The sequence below is a fragment of the Pecten maximus genome, chromosome 16 (assembly GCF_902652985.1).
Source record: "Pecten maximus chromosome 16, xPecMax1.1, whole genome shotgun sequence".
NCBI lineage: Eukaryota > Metazoa > Mollusca > Bivalvia > Pectinida > Pectinidae > Pecten > Pecten maximus.
Window position 1 is genome coordinate 9708582 of NC_047030.1, and position 24657 is coordinate 9733238.

Below are 24657 nucleotides of genomic sequence, written 5' to 3' on the forward strand. Positions count from 1 at the left end.
TAATCCCCTTTTGCTGATTTGTAAGAATTAAGACTAGGTTGGTTGTGTTTCCCTGTTGTTGATTTGTTAGAATTAAGTCTAGGATGTGTTCCCATATCACTGATTTGTGAGAATTAAGTCTAGGATGTGTTCCCATATCACTGATTTGTGAGTAATAATTCTAGATTGTCTCTCCCTAAAGCTAGTTTGTGTGTATTGGTTAGTTGTCGATTATATCAAATATGTGTTGGTTTTCCTGTGATACTGCTTAATTGTTGATCCAATAAATTTGTGAGAGGTTAAAGTCTCCGCTAACGAATTAGCATTAACCCAATGCGGCCCACACTTTGTCACCCGGCCGATACTGGCCATTCAGTGAATATAACTTGCGAAGTTCAATATGGCGCGGGAAGGATGTCATAATTAAATATTTTTGCATAGGCAGAAATCGAAGTTTGCCTAGGCAAATATATTTCTGCCTAAGCAAAAATAATTTTGCCTAGGCAAAATTCGATTTCTGCCTAGACAATTCGATTTCTGCCAAGGCAAAATTATTATTGCTTAGGCAATAATCGAAACAAAATTATTTTTGCCTAGGCAAAAATCGAATATTGCCTAGGCAAAAATCGAATATTGCCTAGGCAGAAATAATTTTGCCTAGGCAAAAATATTTAATTATGACATCCTTCCCGCGCCATAGTTCAATGATGTCACAGTCATGTACAATTTAACGTTGGCTGGCATTTGGTAAAATACTCGGGATTGGATTTGTGTTGTAACGAGCGTTTTCATTGGTTTGTGTCTTCTGTCTAGAAAGTGATAGACAAAAATGAACTGATATTGAAATGAGCTCATTTGAAACACGGCCTGTTTGGTCAACGTCAAAATCATTCATTGCGTCATAGTATCATAATTTGTTATGAATTATTTTCGTATAACATTTCAACAAGAATTATAATTAAAGGTAGGTACAAATAATTGGACCTATCTTCAATTAATTGAACCTACCTTCAAATATTTGAAGATAAGTTCAATTAATTGATATTAATTTGGGTTCCATAGATTTGCGTTATTACGTGTTTCAATTTACGTTATTACGTGTTCTGATTTGCGTTATTTTGCGTTTTTTTCGCGTTATTCAGTTTATCAACTAACTATAGTTTACCTTATTGACACTAATAGGCTTATTAATTCACTAAATATGCGTCTCTGTTAAGACGAACCATGACAATGATGTGTAAGTGTTGTGACCCAAATTGAAATTAGGCGCGCTTTTAAATTTCGGAAGTCCAATCTGTCCTTCGGAACTCCCTGATTGTGCAGGTAAAAGTACACGTACTTTTGATTTCCGTATACATACTGTGGAGAATGGCCAGGACCGATTCGGCAATGTTCAATTTGCAGGCTTAGACTGGAAATTCCAGGAATACATCAGCTTCGTGATGATCGGGCATGTACGTATATTTCGCCTCCTAAACAAATAAGGAAGTAAATTAATTTGTCTCCTCTTGTTCACGGGTGATCAACACAGCCATGTATACGGGTGTCTGAACGTTAACAAGACTAGTTAAGTTGTAGGTTATATTATTAGGGTTACCGGCACTTGAACCTTTATTATTTTCTGCTTTGGGGTTTTACATAAGAGGAAATGGAGAGGTTTGTGGTAAGTACATGTACATAGTAGTGACACTTGAACATTATAATTGAATTGACTGGTAACATTTCTTCTTCCATTTTAAAAGCAACGAGAACACAGAATGTACATGTACATCTGTAGTAGCCCAAGTTTCCTCTGCCCCTGACACCATGTCTGGCGTGCCATGTCTGGTGTAAGACATGGTGTCATGGTCAGAGGAAACTCGGGCTAAGAATGTAGCTGCATGCACAGGCGTCTGAAGTTCAGACATTAAACTGAGATATAATACCATATCAAAAATAAGAGTATCTATAACTATTCTTTTTTTATAGTAGATATTCTTATTTTTTATATGGTATTATATCTCAGTTTACTGTCAGAACTTCAGACGCCTGTGCTGCATGTTGCTGTAGGGGTTGTATAAGTTGATCCGAGTCATAGGAGTTTGACGTTCTATCAATAAAGATATATAATAATCTGTGTAAGATACCCCTGTATTCTATGCACTCCTGGGATCCTGTGGCATATACAGAGAATATAATGAATTATTATATACAATTAATAACATTGAAATCGGTGATAATAGTTAATGGTAAAATTTACGTGTAGGCCTACATGGTGTTGTTAAAAGAGAGGTTCACAGTGGAGGGCTGTAATTGCAGGGCTTTTTCTAAAGACTTTTTGAGGGCGATAATGGGCCCACCCACTTATTTGACTAAAATTTTTACTATTTAGGCTTAAGTTATCATTTTTTTTGTTTACCCATGAAAATTTCCATCACAATTCACCATTTTTATCCCAGACTGAGGCAAAAAGTTCCCATATTCCCAAACCAGTGTGAAAAAAACCCTGAGTTGCGGACTTGATGGACAGGCAGTTGAGTCAGAATTAAAGGTGGTGATGGAGTTGTTGGTATTGGTTGGTGTTTGTGGATATACCTGATGAATTTATGGGCCCCACTCCTCTTTCTCCTGTCTCCTTATGTTATGTAAGCTGCTGAAGATATGCCTACTTCATAAATGCTAATGATTTTATAAAGCAAAGTGAGACTGGCTTTAGCTAAGCTGAATTGTACTAGAGGCTCCCAGAAGCATTCTTCTTCATCAAGATACATGGATAGGGCATGTAACAATGGTTAGTAATACACTAACTAAAATTGTACATATCTATTTAATTATTATAGAGAAATGCGCTTGCCACCCCCAGTAATATTAAAACAGACGATTTTATAATTCAACTGTAAGTTAATATACAGTGTAAGTAAATGTCCCACAGGAACAGCAGTTACAATGTATACCTAATAATTTGACCTTATTCATTATCTAACCCATGTACACTGTAGGAGCGAGGGTAGAACATCCCTTTTCTCATGCACTGTATGTCATAGGAGGTGACTACATTTTAATATGTTCTTGTATACATGTAGGCCCAACTGTTGATGAGTGGGGTATTGATTCTTCTCTCTCTTCTGTTCAGGGGAGATTGACATGCATGGACAGTCCACTGTATTTGTGGACTGCATGTGTGTCTTAGAAGGCAACAAAGTGGGCCTCCTTCAGAATCAGAGAAACCAAAATAGATCAGTTGACCCCATTGAAATAGTTGGGAATTTTCCCTATTTTTCCTGTTTTCCTTTCTTTTCTGTTTGCTATAATCTGTGCTGTACTTTCTTTAGGTGTCTTCAATATCAAGGATGAATTCCAGCACATTAAAAAGAGTATCCAAGTAAAAATGTCTATACATTAATGCACAAAATTTATATTATCTTGATTGTTTTAGATTTTGGAATATATCGTATGGTTTTTGTTTGTTTCTTTTTTCAATGAAATATCAGATGACATGTTTTTAAGTAAGTACATGTACATGAATTCAATTAAATATTAGAGAGTGTATTTGATGTACCTACAGCTGAAGGCCGGTACCCGGGTGGTGCGGGGCCCCGACTGGAATAGTAAGAGACAAGACAGTGGAGAGGGGTATCTGGGTACTGTTATCTATGTTCCCAAGTCAGCAATGGCCGACAAAAAAGTCACAGTTATATGGGACTCGGGACGAGAACTCCGGTACCGTGCTGGACAGGATGGGAAATATGACCTCAGAATTTTTGATACAGCTCAAATTGGTAAGGATTCGGTTATTTCTGCATGAGTACAGCTTATAATGAGGATTTTTCAACTTCACATAAAATATAAATAAATGACATTTTAAGTCAGCTGTAATTGTTTAATTTTCAAACATATATATTATAGATAGAGACTGACTGGCAAATTTTCATTAGAAAAAAAATAGAAGAAAACATTTTCAGAGTATGCTCTAAAATTGAATTAACAATTTGCCTGTTATATATGCATAGATATATGTATAGAGCATCTATTTTAATATTATTGTCAGTCTCTATAACATTAATTCAAACAGAAATATCATTTATAGTCATTAACTGTAGGATTTAACTTTGAAATGACCTCGGATGTTGATTGTTTAGGTATCAAACATGAGTACATCTCCTGCTCTGAGTGTACAGTGACACCAATAGCTGGTATGCGGTGGAAGTGTTCTTCATGTACAGACATCAACCTGTGTACTCCTTGTTACATGGCGGACAAACACAACATCAAGCATGGCTTTGTTAGGATTGATGTGGAGAAGGCTACGCCGTGAGTTATGGCATTAATATTTAAGACATTTTGTGATACATGTATATTCTTTAATCATATTTCATTTAATAAGTGATATGATCATTTTAGAGGTGTATGACGGTCATAAATATTTTGCAGTTATTTTTTATTGTAGTTATCAATAGGATGGTGTAAACTTTTTTATGGAATCCTGTTGTAAAGTTTGATTAGACAATTAATTTTATGGTACAAAATGTCATAAATTATCGCATGCCATCATTAGTTTTAATCACGTGGTGGTGTAAATATAGCAATTTATGTGGATAATGAACTATATCTAAGCCTCTAATTGTATTTTTTAATTAATTGTTTGACTTTGTCCTATTATATTTAAAACTCTTTATGATAAGTAAGCAAAATTTTATTTCAATTATTAGCAGAGCTTTGGTTTGCAAACCTCAACCAGAATGTTGCATGTTGATTGACCAAAGTTACAATTGATGTCTTTGTTTTGTTGATTAAGAGTATATAATATTGGAGTTTAGCCACATTTAGTATATAAATATGGAATTCCAAGATTATCAGAACATTTGTATTTTTTTTAATAAAGTAAACTTTATCGAGCACTTGTCTGTATAAATATATCCATACCTGGTCTTCCCATAGGTGGTCTGTACTCAAGAGAGAGGGAAGTCGACAAGTGGACTCCAGAGGTCTGTTTATAGGTACAGAGGTAATGAGAGGACCACACTGGAAATCGAAGAATGTTGATGGTAATAATTCAATTCTTATCAATATACACCTGACAAAGTTTGAGTAAAGTATAAATAGTGTGGCACTGTGTTAATATGCACCTGTCAAAGTTTGAGTTAAGTATTAAATAATATAGCACTGTCCGTTCATTCAATATAAACATGCATATTTGTCTGGAAATCTCTCTCACTTTTCCACAAATCTCTTAGAAACTTTAAAATAGAATAGGCTTATTATCATCGTGAAATGAAATCGTGTCATTTGATATGACAATTTCAAAAAATAATTATCACCTGTAGTGACCCAAACTCTCCACATACTTGCAGCTAGTTTCAGACTATGATTTACATACAATTAACTGTAAATGTGATTATTTCCGCAGGGTTTTTTAATTTCACGATTTCAGTAGGTAATTAAGCTATACATGTTGGGATTATTTTTTGATCAATGTAATTTTCTTTTCCACTTGTTTCATAAAAATCACATATGTCAAAGAAAAATACATGTGGTGGGAACTTTTACGGCCGAATTCTGTTTACGTATTTAATGTATATTTCCACCTCGTGTAAATTTCCATGCTTTACTTCGGTCAATATCCTGGTTAATTGTGTCCTTAATTCACATCATGGTGTTTGTCTAGGACTTAAATTGTCTTGATCAGAAGATTGCATTGCATTTGTTTATTTTTGTTTTTAAACCTTTCTACAGATCTACTGATTTCGTTCGAAAATATCATCCATGATATTAAGAATTCATAAACTGATTTAAAATGTCTGATAACTCATTAGATTAAAACAAAAATGTAATTGCACTGTTATTTAAAATTGTCTAGGTCTGTAATGATTGGCTGATCACTTTAACATTGAATTAAACTTATTGATCTCCTTTGATTGTCTCCTAAGTATCAGTAATCTAAGCTCTTAACTATTAAATCATTCAGCTCTATTTTTAATTATTTATTTAATACCCAACTCAACCTGTATTCGACTTGTATATTTTAAGCCATTACTGGACAATTTGTAATGTAGGTCGTTAACATTGATGGTTCATAATGAAAATAATATTTTGAACTTTACGGAAATGAACTTCTCAATTTATATTTTCATATGTGGTTTAAAAATAATGCAACAGAGTCTTGTTGTTTTTTCTTTTTATCATGTAAAGAGGAGTTATCTCCCCTGTATATTTCATCACATTGTTCTATCATTTCCTGCTCTCACAGACTAACGTTCACAGGGGGGATAACTCTTACAAACCGTACTTAAACATATAGTTCTGGCATTGGATTGGAAATATTTTTCTTGTGAGGTAACATTTTATGAGTGTTTTATATAACTATGATTATATATAATCATGTTTGCACCTATACTGTCTACGGTTCATAAGAAAAAATCTTCATCATTATACCTTTAATTCCATAGCTTTTCGATGGATGTACATATTGAAAACAATACATTGTATGTTGAACTTAACGAAAATGAACCTCTTACTTTTATTTTCATAATATGTTGCTTATTAATAATTATATCATTTATATTTCTTGTGTGTAACCCTGGTAAATACTAGCTGCAATATGCTACTCAGTTAGAGAGATACTCTCTTAAGCTTCATTGGTTGAGCGTATTAAGGCTAGTAAGCCAGGGGACGCAGGTTGATTAAATATTAATTTATAATGTGCTCTGTTACAGTAGTACACTCACTAGATTTGAATATTTTACTTTAAATAAATCATAAGAGACCACTGCATGTAACATTGATTTGGCCAGGGGGCGAAGGGGAGATGGGGAAAGTGACAAATCTGAAGGAATGGAATAAACAGTCACAGCGAGGGGGTGCATCAGTGTTATGGAAGTCTACCAAAGAGGAACATCTGCATCGTCTAGGTGGAGAGGGCTGCGTGGATATCATCTTCACGGGCAGTAAACAGGCCAAATCAGGTGGCAAATATTACCCAGAACATCTACCTTTGGTTGGTAAGTATAATACAATGTGTCAGTTTGATACCCTATTATATTTTTAGTACTTCTATTGCCATCCTGATGGTCGCCTGTCATTGTATACTTCACTATATACCATCAAAATCCATGTTTACATTACTATACCGTCCCTATCCATGTTTACATTACTATACCATCCCCTATCTATGTTTACATTACTATACCCTCCCCTATCTATGTTTACATTACTATACCATCCCCTATCTATGTTGACATTACTATACCGTCCCTATCCATGTTTACATTACTATAACATCCCTATCTATGTTTACATTACTATACCATCAAAATCCATGTTTACATTACTATACCATCCCCTATCTATGTTTACATTACTATACCATCCCCTCCATGTTTACATTACTATACCATCCCCTATCTATGTTTACATTACTATAACATCCCCTATCTATGTATACATTACTATACCATCCCCTATCCATGTTTACATTACTATACCATCCCCTATCTATGTTTACATTACTATACCATCCCCTATCTATGTTTACATTACTATACCATCCCCTATCTATGTTTACATTACTATACCATCCCCTATCCATGTTTACATTACTATACCATCCCCTCCATGTTTACATTACTATACCATCCCTATCCATGTTTACATTACTATACCATCCCCTATCTATGTTTACATTACTATACCATCCCCTATCCATGTTTACATTATTATACCATCCCCTATCTATGTTTACATTACTATATCATCTCCTATCTATGTTTACATTACTATACCATCCCCTATCCATGTTTACATTACTATACCATCCCCTATCTATGTTTACATTACTATACCATCCCCTATCCATGTTTACATTACTATACCATCCCCTATCCATGTTTACATTACTATACCATCCCCTATCCATGTTTACATTATTATACCATCCCCTATCTATGTTTACATTACTATATCATCTCCTATCTATGTTTACATTACTATACCATCCCCTATCCATGTTTACATTACTATACCATCCCCTATCTATGTTTACATTACTATACCATCCCCTATCCATGTTTACATTACTATACCATCCCCTATCCATGTTTACATTACTATACCATCCCCTATCCATGTTTACATTACTATACCATCCCCTATCTATGTTTACATTACTATACCATCCCCTATCCATGTTTACATTACTATACCATCCCCTATCTATGTTTACATTACTATACCATCCCCTATCTATGTTTACATTACTACACCATCCCCTATCTATGTTTACATTACTATACCATCCCCTATCTATGTTTACATTACTATACCATCCCCTATCTATGTTTACATTACTATACCATCCCCTATCTATGTTTACATTACTATATCATCTCCTATCTATGTTTACATTACTATACCATCCCTATCCATGTTTACATTACTATACCATCCCCGTATCTATGTTTACATTACTATACCATCCCCTATCTATGTTTACATTACTATACCATCCCCTATCTATGTTTACATTACTATACCATCCCCTATCTATGTTTACATTACTATATCATCTCCTATCTATGTTTACATTACTATACCATCCCCTATCCATGTTTACATTACTATACCATCCCGTATCTATGTTTACATTACTATACCGTCCCTATCCATGTATACATTACTATACCATCCCCTATCCATGTTTACATTACTATACCATCCCCTCCATGTTTACATTACTATACCATCCCCTATCTATGTTTACATTACTATACCATCCCCTATCTATGTTTACATTACTATACCATCCCCTATCTATGTTTACATTACTATACCATCCCCTATCTATGTTTACATTACTATACCATCCCTATCTATGTTTACATTACTATACCATCCCCTATCTATGTTTACATTACTATACCATCCCCTATCTATGTTTACATTACTATACCATCCCCTATCTATGTTTACATTACTATACCATCCCCTATCGATGTTTACATTACTGTACCATCCCCTCCATGTTTACATTACTATACCATCCCCTATCCATGTTTACATTACTATACCATCCCCTCCATGTTTACATTACTATACCATCCCCTATCTATGTTTACATTACTATACCATCCCCTATCTATGTTTACATTACTATACCATCCCCTATCTATGTTTACATTACTATACCATCCCCTATCTATGTTTACATTACTATACCATCCCCTATCAATGTTTACATTACTATACCATCCCCTATCTATGTTTACATTACTATATCATCCCCTATCTATGTTTACATTACTATACCATCCCCTATCTATGTTTACATTACTATACCATCCCCTATCCATGTTTACATTACAATATCCATCCCCTATCTATGTTTACATTACTATACCATCCCCTATCCATGTTTACATTACCATAGCATGCCCTATCCATGTTTACATTACTATACCATCCCCTATCTATGTTTACATTACTATACCATCCCCTATCTATGTTTACATTACTATACCATCCCCTATCCATGTTTACATTACTATACCGTCCCCTATCTATGTTTACATTACTATACCATCCCCTATCTATGTTTACATTACTATACCATCCCCTATCCATGTTTACATTACTATACCATCTCCTATCCATGTTTACATTACTATACCATCCCCATATCACATGTTTACATTACTTATACCATCCCCTCCTATGTTTACATTACTATACCATCCCCTATCTATGTTTACATTACTATACCATCCCCTATCGATGTTTACATACTATACCTCCCCTATCGATGTTTACATTACTATACCATCCCCTATCCATGTTTACATTACCTATACCATCCCCTATCCATGTTTACATTACTATACCGATCCCCTATCCATGTTTACATTACTATACCATCCCCTATCTATGTTTACCTTACTATACCATCCCCCTATCTTGTTTACATTACTATACCATCCCCTATCTATGTTTACATTACTATACCATCACCACTATCTATGTTTACATTACTATACCGTCCCCTATCCATGTTTACATTACTATACCATCCCCATCTATGTTACATTACTATACCATCCCCTATCCATGTTTACATTACTATACCATCCCCTATCTATGTTTACATTACTATACATCACCCTATCCATGTTTACATATAGACCATCCCCTATCTATGTTTACATTACTATACCATCCCCTATCTATGTTTACATTACTATACCATCCCCTATCTATGTTTACATTACTATACCATCCCCTATCTATGTTTACATTACTATACCATCCCTATCCATGTTTACATTACTATACCATCCCCTATCCATGTTTACATTACTATACCATCCCCTATCTATGTTTACATTACTATACCATCCCCTATCCATGTTTACATTACTATACTCAGTCCCTATCCATGTTTACATTACTATACCATCCCCTATCCATGTTTACATTACTATACCATCCCCTATCTATGTTTACATTACTATACCATCCCCTATCTATGTTTACATTACTATACCATCCCCTATCCATGTTTACATTACTATACCGTCCCCTATCCATGTTTACATTACTATACCATCCCATATCTATGTTTACATTACTATACCATCCCCTATCCATGTTTACATTACTATACCATCCCCTATCTATGTTTACATTACTATACCATCCCCTATCCATGTTTACATTACTATACCGTCCCTATCTATGTATACATTACTATACCATCCCATATCCCTGTTTACATTACTATACCATCCCCTATCCATGTTTACATTACTATACCGTCCCTATCCATGTTTACATTACTATACCATCCCCTCCATGTTTACATTACTATATCCATCCCCTATCTATGTTTACATTACTATACCATCCCCTATCTATGTTTACATTACTATACCATCCCCTATCCATGTTTACATTACATACCGTCCCCGATCCATGTTTACATTACTATACCATCCCATATCTATGTTTACATTACTATAACCATCCCCTATCCATGTTTATTATTACTATACCATCCCCTATCTATGTTTACATTACTATACATCCCCTATCCATGTTTACATACTATACCCTCCCCTATCTATGTTACATTACTATACCATCCCCATATATGTTTACATTATTATACATCCCCTATCTATGTTACATTACTATACCATCCCCTATCTATGTTTACATTACTATACCATCCCCTATCCATGTTTACATTACTATACCGTCCCTATCTATGTATACATTACTATACCATCCCATATCCATGTTTACATTACTATACCATCCCCTATCCATGTTTACATTACTATACCATCCCCTCCATGTTTACATTACTATACCATCCCCTATCTATGTTTACATTACTATACCATCCCCCTATCTATGTTACATTACTACACCATCCCCTATCTATGTTTACATTACTATACCATCCCCTATCTATGTTTACATTACTATACCATCTCCTATCCATGTTTACATTACTATACCGTCCCCGATCCATGTTTACATTACTATACCATCCCCTATCCATGTTTACATTACTATACCATCCCTATCCATGTTTACATTACTATACCGTCCCTATCCATGTTTACATTACTATACCATCCCCTCCATGTTTACATTACTATACCATCCCCTATCTATGTTTACATTACTATACCATCCCCTATCTATGTTTACATTACTATACCATCCCCTATCCATGTTTACATTACTATACCGTCCCCTATCCATGTTTACATTACTATACCATCCCATATCTATGTTTACATTACTATAACCATCCCCTATCCATGTTTATATTACTATACCATCCCTATCTATGTTTACATTACTATACCATCCCCTATATATGTTTACATTATTATACCATCCCCTATCTATGTTTACATTACTATACCATCCCCTATCTATGTTTATATTACTATACCATCCCCTATCCTATGTTTACATTACTATACCGTCCCTATCTATGTATACATTACTATACCATCCCATATCCATGTTTACATTACTATACCATCCCCTATCCATGTTTACATTACTATACCGTCCCTATCCATGTTTACATTACTATACCATCCCCTCCATGTTTACATTACTATACCATCCCCTATCTATGTTTACATTACTATACCATCCCCTATCTATGTTTACATTACTATACCATCCCTATCCATGTTTACATTACTATACCATCCCCTATCCATGTTTACATTACTATACCATCCCCTATCTATGTTTACATTACTATATCATCCCCTATCTATGTTTACATTACTATACCATCCCCTATCTATGTTTACATTACTATACCATTCCTATCTATGTTTACATTACTATACTATCCCCTATCTATGTTTACATTACTATACCATCCCCTATCTATGTTTACATTACTATACCATCCCCTATCCATGTTTACATTACTATACCATCCCCTCCATGTTTACATTACTATACCATCCCCTATCTATGTTTACATTACTATACCATCCCCTATCTATGTTTACATTACTATACCATCCCCTATCCATGTTTACATTACTATACCGTCCCTATCTATGTATACATTACTATACCATCCCATATCCATGTTTACATTACTATACCATCCCCTATCCATGTTTACATTACTATACCGTCCCTATCCATGTTTACATTACTATACCATCCCCTCCATGTTTACATTACTATACCATCCCCTATCTATGTTTACATTACTATACCATCCCCTATCTATGTTTACATTACTATACCATCCCCTATCCATGTTTACATTACTATACCGTCCCCGATCCATGTTTACATTACTATACCATCCCATATCTATGTTTACATTACTATACCATCCCCTATCCATGTTTATATTACTATACCATCCCCTATCTATGTTTACATTACTATACCATCCCCTATATATGTTTACATTATTATACCATCCCCTATCTATGTTTACATTACTATACCATCCCCTATCTATGTTTACATTACTATACCATCCCCTATCCATGTTTACATTACTATACCGCCCCTATCTATGTATACATTACTATACCATCCCATATCCATGTTTACATTACTATACCATCCCCTATCCATGTTTACATTACTATACCATCCCCTCCATGTTTACATTACTATACCATCCCCTATCTATGTTTACATTACTATACCATCCCCTATCTATGTTTACATTACTACACCATCCCCTATCTATGTTTACATTACTATACCATCCCCTATCTATGTTTACATTACTATACCATCTCCTATCCATGTTTACATTACTATACCGTCCCCGATCCATGTTTACATTACTATACCATCCCCTATCCATGTTTACATTACTATACCATCCCCTATCCATGTTTACATTACTATACCGTCCCTATCCATGTTTACATTACTATACCATCCCCTCCATGTTTACATTACTATACCATCCCCTATCTATGTTTACATTACTATACCATCCCCTATCTATGTTTACATTACTATACCATCCCCTATCCATGTTTACATTACTATACCGTCCCCGATCCATGTTTACATTACTATACCATCCCATATCTATGTTTACATTACTATACCATCCCCTATCCATGTTTATATTACTATACCATCCCCTATCTATGTTTACATTACTATACCATCCCCTATCCATGTTTACATTACTATACCGTCCCTATCTATGTATACATTACTATACCATCCCATATCCATGTTTACATTACTATACCATCCCCTATCCATGTTTACATTACTATACCGTCCCTATCCATGTTTACATTACTATACCATCCCCTCCATGTTTACATTACTATACCATCCCCTATCTATGTTTACATTACTATACCATCCCCTATCTATGTTTACATTACTATACCATCCCCTATCCATGTTTACATTACTATACCGTCCCCGATCCATGTTTACATTACTATACCATCCCATATCTATGTTTACATTACTATACCATCCCCTATCCATGTTTATATTACTATACCATCCCCTATCTATGTTTACATTACTATACCATCCCCTATCCATGTTTACATTACTATACCATCCCCTATCTATGTTTACATTACTATACCATCCCCTATATATGTTTACATTATTATACCATCCCCTATCTATGTTTACATTACTATACCATCCCCTATCTATGTTTACATTACTATACCATCCCCTATCCATGTTTACATTACTATACCGTCCCTATCTATGTATACATTACTATACCATCCCATATCCATGTTTACATTACTATACCATCCCCTATCCATGTTTACATTACTATACCATCCCCTCCATGTTTACATTACTATACCATCCCCTATCTATGTTTACATTACTATACCATCCCCTATCTATGTTTACATTACTACACCATCCCCTATCTATGTTTACATTACTATACCATCCCCTATCTATGTTTACATTACTATACCATCTCCTATCCATGTTTACATTACTATACCGTCCCCGATCCATGTTTACATTACTATACCATCCCCTATCCATGTTTACATTACTATACCATCCCCTATCCATGTTTACATTACTATACCGTCCCTATCCATGTTTACATTACTATACCATCCCCTCCATGTTTACATTACTATACCATCCCCTATCTATGTTTACATTACTATACCATCCCCTATCTATGTTTACATTACTATACCATCCCCTATCCATGTTTACATTACTATACCGTCCCCGATCCATGTTTACATTACTATACCATCCCATATCTATGTTTACATTACTATACCATCCCCTATCCATGTTTATATTACTATACCATCCCTATCTATGTTTACATTACTATACCATCCCCTATATATGTTTACATTATTATACCATCCCCTATCTATGTTTACATTACTATACCATCCCCTATCTATGTTTACATTACTATACCATCCCCTATCCATGTTTACATTACTATACCGTCCCTATCTATGTATACATTACTATACCATCCCATATCCATGTTTACATTACTATACCATCCCCTATCCATGTTTACATTACTATACCGTCCCTATCCATGTTTACATTACTATACCATCCCCTCCATGTTTACATTACTATACCATCCCCTATCTATGTTTACATTACTATACCATCCCCTATCTATGTTTACATTACTATACCATCCCCTATCCATGTTTACATTACTATACCGTCCCCGATCCATGTTTACATTACTATACCATCCCATATCTATGTTTACATTACTATACCATCCCCTATCTATGTTTACATTACTATACCATCCCCTATCTATGTTTACATTACTATACCATCCCCTATCTATGTTTACATTACTATACCATCCCCTATCTGTGTTTACATTACTATACCATCCCCTATCTATGTTTACATTACTATACCATCCCCTATCTATGTTTACATTACTATACCATCCCCTATCTATGTTTACATTACTATACCATCCCCTATCTATGTTTACATTACTATACCATCCCCTATCTATGTTTACATTACTATACCATCCCCTATCTATGTTTACATTACTATACCATCCCCTATCCATGTTTACATTACTATACCATCCCCTATCTATGTTTACATTACTATACCATCCTCTATCTATGTTTACATTACTATACCATCCCCTATCTATGTTTACATTACTATACCATCCCCTATATATGTTTACATTATTATACCATCCCCTATCTATGTTTACATTATTATACCATCCCCTATCTATGTTTACATTACTATACCATCCCCTATCCATGTTTACATTACTATACCGTCCCTATCTATGTATACATTACTATACCATCCCATATCCATGTTTACATTACTATACCATCCCCTATCCATGTTTACATTACTATACCATCCCCTATCTATGTATACATTACTATACCATCCCCTATCCATGTTTACATTACTATACCATCCCCTCCATGTTTACATTACTATACCATCCCCTATCTATGTTTACATTACTATAACATCCCCTATCTATGTATACATTACTATACCATCCCCTATCCATGTTTACATTACTATACCATCCCCTCCATGTTTACATTACTATACCATCCCTATCCATGTTTACATTACTATACCATCCCCTATCCATGTTTACATTACTATACCATCCCCTATCTATGTTTACATTACTATACCATCCCCTATCTATGTTTACATCACTATACCATCCCCTATCCATGTTTACATTACTATACCAGCCCTATCTATGTTTACATTACTATACCATCCCCTATCTATGTTTACATTACTATACCATCCCCTATCCATGTTTACATTACTATACCATCCCCTATCTATGTTTACATTACTATACCATCCCCTATCCATGTTTACATTACTATACCATCCCCTATCTATGTTTACATTACTATATCATCCCCTATCTATGTTTACATTACTATACCATCCCCTATCTATGTTTACATTACTATACCATCCCTATCTATGTTTACATTACTATACCATCCCCTATCTATGTTTACATTACTATACCATCCCCTATCTATGTTTACATTACTATACCATCCCCTATCCATGTTTACATTACTATACCATCCCCTCCATGTTTACATTACTATACCATCCCCTATCTATGTTTACATTACTATACCATCCCCTATCTATGTTTACATTACTATACCATCCCCTCCATGTTTACATTACTATATCATCTCCTATCTATGTTTACATTACTATACCATCCCCTATATATGTTTACATTACTATACCATCCCCTATCTATGTTTACATTACTATACCATCCCCTATCTATGTTTACATTACTATACCATCCCCTATCTATGTTTACATTACTATACCATCCCCTATCCATGTTTACATTACTATACCATCCCCTATCCATGTTTACATTACTATACCATCCCCTATCTATGTTTACATTACTATACCGTCCCTATCCATGTTTACATTACTATATCATCTCCTATCTATGTTTACATTACTATACCATCCCCTATCCATGTTTACATTACTATACCATCCCCTCCATGTTTACATTACTATACCATCCCCTATCCATGTTTACATTACTATACCATCCCCTATCTATGTTTACATTACTATACCATCCCCTATCTATGTTTACATTACTATACCATCCCGTATCTATGTTTACATTACTATACCGTCCCTATCCATGTTTACATTACTATACCATCCCCTATCTATGTTTACATTACTATACCATCCCCTATCTATGTTTACATTACTATACCATCCCCTATCTATGTTTACATTACTATACCATCCCCTATCTATGTTTACATTACTATACCGTCCCTATCCATGTTTACATTACTATACCATCCCCTATCTATGTTTACATTACTATACCATCCCCTATCTATGTTTACATTACTATACCATCCCCTATCCATGTTTACATTACTATACCATCCCCTATCTATGTTTACATTACTATACCATCCCCTATCTATGTTTACATTACTATACCATCCCCTATCTATGTTTACATTACTATACCATCCCCTATCTATGTTTACATTACTATACCATCCCATATCTATGTTTACATTACTATACCATCCCCTATCTATGTTTACATTACTATACCATCCCCTATCTATGTTTACATTACTATACCATCCCCTATCTATGTTTACATTACTATACCATCCCCTTTCCATGTTTACATTACTGTACCTTGGGTCAGAATATTGTACATTTTATTGTATAAAAGTGTGTAACAGGTACTTGCAGACATAAATTGTCAGCTTCTGTAGCTCTTTCGTTTGAATCAATTTATTTAAGAAATGATCTAATTCATTTAATCGATAATATCACTTTTGATAACTTAACTGGCACCAAGAACTCATCATTGATTTTAGGGTCAAAAACAGAATGTACATTTGTCAGGAATATCATATTTAAACCTGTAATTATATTATTTTGTTGGTACCTATATGAATCCTTTGTAGTCATTTTGATTATGTGTGTTGTGGTCTGTTTACAGATGTTGTAAACAAGGGTAACTATACTGTAGCACTAAAACCATCTGACAAAGTCCAGGTATGTATGGACATGAAGTCTCTACGACAGCTTCAGGACAACGACGACAGATATACACCGTGGAGTGAGAAAATGGAACAGGTCAGTAATAGCCAATTAAATGTTTAAACATATGACTTTTTGTTGTTGATATGAATATAGATCAGTGTACAGCTTTGAGACCCAGGATTAAATATATTAGCATTTAACATGTATATAATGTAATACTGTATGTCAGTTAATGTACAGCAGTAATTATATATCTAGCTTTCTGGCAATTAAAGCAGGTCCTTGATATTGGATAATATGTACTTAACAGTTTTTGTGTTCATATAGTAGAAAGTATTGAAAATTATTTATAATAATAAATACAATATTGTAAAATTATATTGTAGACATTTTAAAGAAGGTTACCCAGTAATGTCCTTGAAATAATTCCTATTTATGGATAAGTACCACATAAAAATAATTTTTGTCTCCAACTCCTACTTTTACTGATTTTTAGCCCACCATCATCAGATGGTGGGCTATTCAAATCGCCCTGCGTCCGTGGTCCGTCGTCCATCCGTCCGTCCGTCCCTCCGTCCGTCCGTCCGTCCGTCCCTCCGTCCCTCCGTCCGTAAACAATTCTTGTTATGGCTATTTCTCAGAAAGTACTGAAGGGATCTTTCTCAAATTTCATATGTAGGTTCCCCTTGGTGCCTAGTTATGCATATTGCGTTTTGAGACCAATCGGAAAACAACATGGCCGACAGGCAGCCATCTTGAATTTTTAGCCCACCATCATCAGATGGTGGGCTATTCAAATCGCCCTGCGTCCGTGGTCCGTCGTCCGTCCGTCCGTCCCTCCGTCCGTCCCTCCGTCCGTCCCTCCGTCCGTAAACAATTCTTGTTATCGCTATTTCTCAGAAAGTACTGAAGGGATCTTTCTCAAATTTCATATGAAGGTTCCCCTTGGTGCCTAGTTATGCATATTGCGTTTTGAGACCAATCGGAAAACAACATGGCCGACAGGCAGCCATCTTGGATTTTGACAATTGAAGTTTGTTATCGCTATTTCTCAGAAAGTACTGAAGGGATCTTTCTCAAATTTCATATGAAGGTTCCCCTTGGTGCCTAGTTATGCATATTGCGTTTTGAGACCAATCGGAAAACAACATCGCCGACAGGCAGCCATCTTGGATTTTGACAATTGAAGTTTGTTATCGCTATTTCTGAGAAAGTACTGAAGGGATCTTTCTGAAATTTCATATGAAGGTTCCCCTTGGTGCCTAGTTATGCATATTGCATTTTGAGACCAATCTGAAAATAACATGGCCGACAGGCAGCCATCTTGGATTTTGACAATTTAAGTTTGTTATCGCTATTTCTGAGAAAGTACTGAAGGAATCTTTCTCAAATTTCATATGAAGGGGCCCCTTGGTGCCTAGTTATGCATATTGCGTTTAGAGACCAATCAGAAAAAAAAATGGCCAACAGGCAGCCATCTTGGATTTTGACAATTGAAGTTTGTTATCGCTATTTCTCAGAAAGTACAGAAGGGATCTTTCTCAAATTTCATATGTAGGTTCCCCTCGGTGATTGGTTATGCATATTGCATTTTGAGACCAATCTGAAAATAACATGGCCGACAGGCAGCCATCTTGGATTTTGACAATTGAAGTTTGTTATCGCTATGTCCGAGAAAGTACTGAAGGGATCTTTCTCAAATTTCATATGAAGGTTCCCCTTGGTGCCTAGTTATGCATATTGCGTTTTGAGACCAATCGGATAACAACATTGGCGACAGGCAGCCATCTTGGATTTTGACAATTGAAGTTTGTTATCGCTATTTCTCAGAAAGTACTGAAGGGATCTTTCTCAAATTTCATATGTAGGTTTCCCTTGGTGCCTCTTTATGCATATTGCGTTTTGAGATCAATCGGAAAACAACATGGCCGACAGGCAGCCATCTTGGATTTGACAATTGAACTTTGTTATCACTATTTCTGAGAAAGTATGTAAGGGATCTTTCTCAAATTTCATATGTAAGTTTCCCTTGGTGCCTAGTTATGCATATTGCGTTTTGAGACCAATCTGAAAACAACATGGCCGACAGGCAGCCATCTTGGATTTTGACAACTGAAGTTTGTTATCGCTATTTCTGAGAAAGTACTGAAGGGATCTTTCTCAAATTTCATATGGAGGTTCCCCTTGGTGCCTCATTATGCTTATTGCATTTTGAGATCAATTGGAAAACAATATGGCCGACAGACCGCCATCTTGGATTTTGACAATTTAAGTTTGTTATCTCTATTTCTCAAAGTACTGAAGGGATCTTTCTCAAATTTCATGTGTAGGTTCCCCTTGGTCCCTTGTATTGCATTTTTGGACCAGTCTGTCCTGAAAACAACCTGGCAAACAAACAGCCATTATCGTTAAATCTCAAATTTCTTATATAGCTAGGATTCCCTTGTTTGAAAAGTACTGGAGGGATGTCTCAATTTGCACAGATTAGTAAAAGGAAGGGAAAAATAGAGAGAAGATCAATCTGACATAGAACCTATAAAGATCATTCAATGGTGGGCGCCAAGATCCCTCTGGGATCTCTTGTTACAATTGAAGTTTGTTATCGCTATTTCTGAGAAAGTACTGAAGGGATCTTTCTCAAATTTCATATGATGGTCCCCCTTGGTGCCTAGTTATGCATATTGCGTTTTGAGACCAATCGGATAACAACATGGCCGACAGGCAGCCATCTTGAATTTTTAGCCCACCATCATCAGATGGTGGGCTGTTCAAATCGCCCTGCGTCCATGGTCCGTCGTCCGTCCGTCCGTCCGTCCCTCCGTCCGTCCGTCCGTCCGTCCGTCCCTCCGTCCCTCCGTCCGTAAACAATTCTTGTTATCGCTATTTCTGAGAAAGTACTGAAGGGATCTTTCTCAAATTTCATATGAAGGTTCCCCTTGGTGCCTAGTTATGCATATTGCATTTTGAGACCAATCCGAAAACAACATGGCCGACAGGCAGCCATCTTGGATTTTGACAATTGAAGTTTGTTATCGCTATTTCTGAGAAAGTACTGAAGGGATCTTTCTCAAATTTCATATGTAGGTTCCCCTTGGTGCTTAGTTATGCATGTTGCGATTTGAGACCAATCAGAAAACAACATGGCCGACAGGCAGCCATCTTGGATTTTGACGATTGAAGTTTGTTATCGCTATTTCTGAGAAAGTACTGAAGGGATCTTTCTCAAATTTCATATGTAGGTTTCCCTTGGTGCCTAGTTATGCATATTGCTTTTTGAGACCAATCCGAAAACAACATGGCTGACAGGCAGCCATCTTGGATTTTGACAATTGAAGTTTGTTATCGCTATTTCTGAGAAAGTACTGAAGGGATCTTTCTCAAATTTCATATGTAGGTTCCCCTTGGTGCCTAGTTATGCATATTGCGTTTTGAGACCAATCAGAAAACAACATGGCCGACAGGCAGCCATCTTGGATTTTGACAATTGAAGTTTGTTATCGCTATTTCTGAGAAAGTACTGAAGGGATCTTTCTCAAATTTCATATGTAGGTTCCCCTTGGTGCCTAGTTATGCATATTGCGATTTGAGACCAATCGGAAAACAACATGGCCGACAGGCAGCCATCTTGGATTTTGACAATTGAAGTTTGTTATCACTATTTCTGAGAAAGTACTGAATGGATCTTTCTCAAATTTCATATGTAGGTTTCCCTTGGTGCCTAGTTATGCATATTGCTTTTTGAGACCAATCCGAAAACAACATGGCTGACAGGCAGCCATCTTGGATTTTGACAATTGAAGTTTGTTATCGCTATTTCTGAGAATGTACTGAATGGATCTTTCTGAAATTTCATACGTAGGTTTCCCTTGGTGCCTAGTTATGCATATTGCGTTTTGAGACCAATCAGAAAACAACATGGCCGACAGGCAGCCATCTTGGATTTTGACAATGGAAGTTTGTTATCACTATTTCTGAGAAAGTACTGAATGGATCTTTCTCAAATTTCATATGTAGGTTTCCCTTGGTGCCTAGTTATGCATATTGCTTTTTGAGACCAATCCGAAAACAACATGGCTGACAGGCAGCCATCTTGGATTTTGACAATTGAAGTTTGTTATCTCTATTTCTCAAAGTACTGAATGGATCTTTCTCAAATTTCATAAGTAGGTTCCCCTTGGTCCCTTGTATTGCATTTTTGGACCAGTCTGTCCTGAAAACAACCTGGCAAACAAACAGCCATTATCGTTAAATCTCAAATTTCTTATATAGCTAGGATTCCCTTATTTGAAAAGTACTGGAGGGATGTCTCAATTTGCACAGATAAGTAAAATGAAGGGAAAAGTAGAGAAAAGATCAATCTGACATGGAACCTATGAAGATCATTCAATGGTGGGCGCCAAGATCCCTCTGGGATCTCTTGTTACAATTGAAGTTTGTTATCGCTATTTCTGAGAAAGTACTGAAGGGATCTTTCTCAAATTTCATATGAAGGTTCCCCTTGGTGCCTAGTTATGCATATTGCGTTTTGAGACCAAACGGATAACAACATGGCCGACAGGCAGCCATCTTGGATTTTTACAATTGAAGTTTGTTATCGCTATTTCTGAGAAAGCACTGAATGGATCTTTCTGAAATTTCATATGTAGGTTCCCCTTGGTCCCTAGTTATGCATATTGCGTTTTGAGACCAATCTGAAAACAACATGGCCGACAGGCAGCCATCTTGGATTTTGACAATTGAAGTTTGTTATTCTATTTCTGAGAAAGCACTGAAGGGATCTTTCCCAAATTTCATAAGTAGGTTCCCCTTGGTGCCAAGGTATGCATATTGTGATTTGAGACCAATCAGAAAACAACATGGCCGACAGGCAGCCATCTTGGATTTTGACAATTGAAGTTTGTTATCACTATTTCTGAGAAAGTACTGAATGGATCTTTCTGAAATTTCATATGTAGGTTTCCCTTGGTCCCTAGTTATGCATATTGCGTTTTGAGACCAATCTGAAAACAACATGGCCGACAGAGAGCCATCTTGGATTTTGACAATTGAAGTTTGTTATCGCTATTTCTGAGAAAGCACTGAAGGGATCTTTCTCAAATTTCATAAGTAGGTTCCCCTTGGTGCCTAGTTATGCATATTGTGATTTGAGACCAATCAGAAAACAACATGGCCGACAGGCAGCCATCTTGGATTTTGACAATTGAAGTTTGTTATCTCTATTTCTCAAGTGCTGAATGGATCTTTCTCAAATTTCATAAGTAGGTTCCCCTTGGTCCCTAGTTATGCATATTGCGTTTTGAGACCAATCTGAAAACAACATGGCCGACAGGCAGCCATCTTGGATTTTGACAATTGAAGTTTGTTATCGCTATTTCTGAGAAAGCACTGAATGGATCTTTCTCAAATTTCATAAGTAGGTTCCCCTTGGTGCCTAGTTATGCATATTGTGATTTGAGACCAATCAGAAAACAACATGGCCGACAGGCAGCCATCTTGGATTTTGACAATTGAAGTTTGTTATCTCTATTTCTCAAAGTACTGAATGGATCTTTCTCAAATTTCATAAGTAGGTTCCCCTTGGTCCCTTGTATTGCATTTTTGGACCAGTCTGTCCTGAAAACAACCTGGCAAACAAACAGCCATTATCGTTAAATCTCAAATTTCTTAATTAGCTAGGATTCCCTTGTTTGAAAAGTACTGGAGGGATGTCTCAATTTGCACAGATTAGTAAAATGAAGGGAAAAGTAGAGAAAAGATCAATCTAACATGGAACCTATGAAGATCATTCAATGGTGGGCGCCAAGATCCCTCTGGGATCTCTTGTTCTGGACAGTGCAGTGTCAATGGTTGACCCAGAAAACATCTTCTTGATATAGCAAGCTCTCATTAGGTAAAATGACAATATGTATATAGAAAGCGAGGTGGCATCAATTGATAGAACTACATTTGTATGCACAAAGGTTGGGGTGAATTGTTCCAGTACGTGGATTATATAATAAACTGTATTTTAGGTGACCTTTGCCTTTTGTCTGATGTCCTGCATCTTCTACATGTCATGCATTAACTTTTCTTATATATGAACGTTTAGTAAAAATGAATGAATTTTGATGGAACTTGGTAGGCAGCCTTATATTGATAAGATTGTCCATGGCCAGCGTAAACAATCCTTGTTATTGTTATTTCTTGAAAAGTTCTGTGATATTCCTCAAACTACATGTGTAGGTTCCCGTTGGAACCTAGATGTGCCAATTTAATTTAGATTTTTGATCATGAAAATAAAATAGCCGACAGCCAGCCATCTTGGATTTTGAAAATTTAAGTTTGTCATCGCTATTTCTTCAAAAGTGGTGAATATATTCCTTGGACTTAATGTACAGGTTCCTCTAAGTGCCTATTTAGTTGTACCAATTTAAGTTAGATTTTTCATCTGGGAAAGAAAATGAACAACAGTTGGTCATCTTAGATTTTAACTTTGTCATCTCCATTCTTTGAAAAGTACTGGAGGCATATTTCTCAAATGTCAAAAGTATGTTCCCCTTGGTCCTTATTTGGGCCAATTTTAGTTTCAATTTTTTTATCAGAAAAACA

At 35.7% G+C, this 24657-nt stretch overlaps 1 protein-coding gene across 2 annotated transcripts in view; it reads left to right on the forward strand.

Moving 5' to 3' along the window:
• The first annotated feature begins 1336 nt into the window (after nucleotides 1–1336).
• Nucleotides 1337–24657, forward strand: part of LOC117345421 (E3 ubiquitin-protein ligase MIB2-like) — a 44326-nt gene continuing 21005 nt past the window's right edge. The window contains exons 1-6 of one of the 2 annotated variants that reach the window (XM_033908496.1): nucleotides 1337–1433; nucleotides 3524–3737; nucleotides 4098–4269; nucleotides 4897–5003; nucleotides 6750–6956; nucleotides 18026–18162. In XM_033908496.1, the coding sequence (XP_033764387.1) occupies nucleotides 1422–1433; nucleotides 3524–3737; nucleotides 4098–4269; nucleotides 4897–5003; nucleotides 6750–6956; nucleotides 18026–18162 (849 nt within the window). In that variant the 5' untranslated portion in view covers nucleotides 1337–1421. Of the gene's footprint in view, nucleotides 1434–1472; nucleotides 1643–3523; nucleotides 3738–4097; nucleotides 4270–4896; nucleotides 5004–6749; nucleotides 6957–18025; nucleotides 18163–24657 lie in introns of those variants that run through there. The other variant, XM_033908495.1, reaches the window with a different exon arrangement.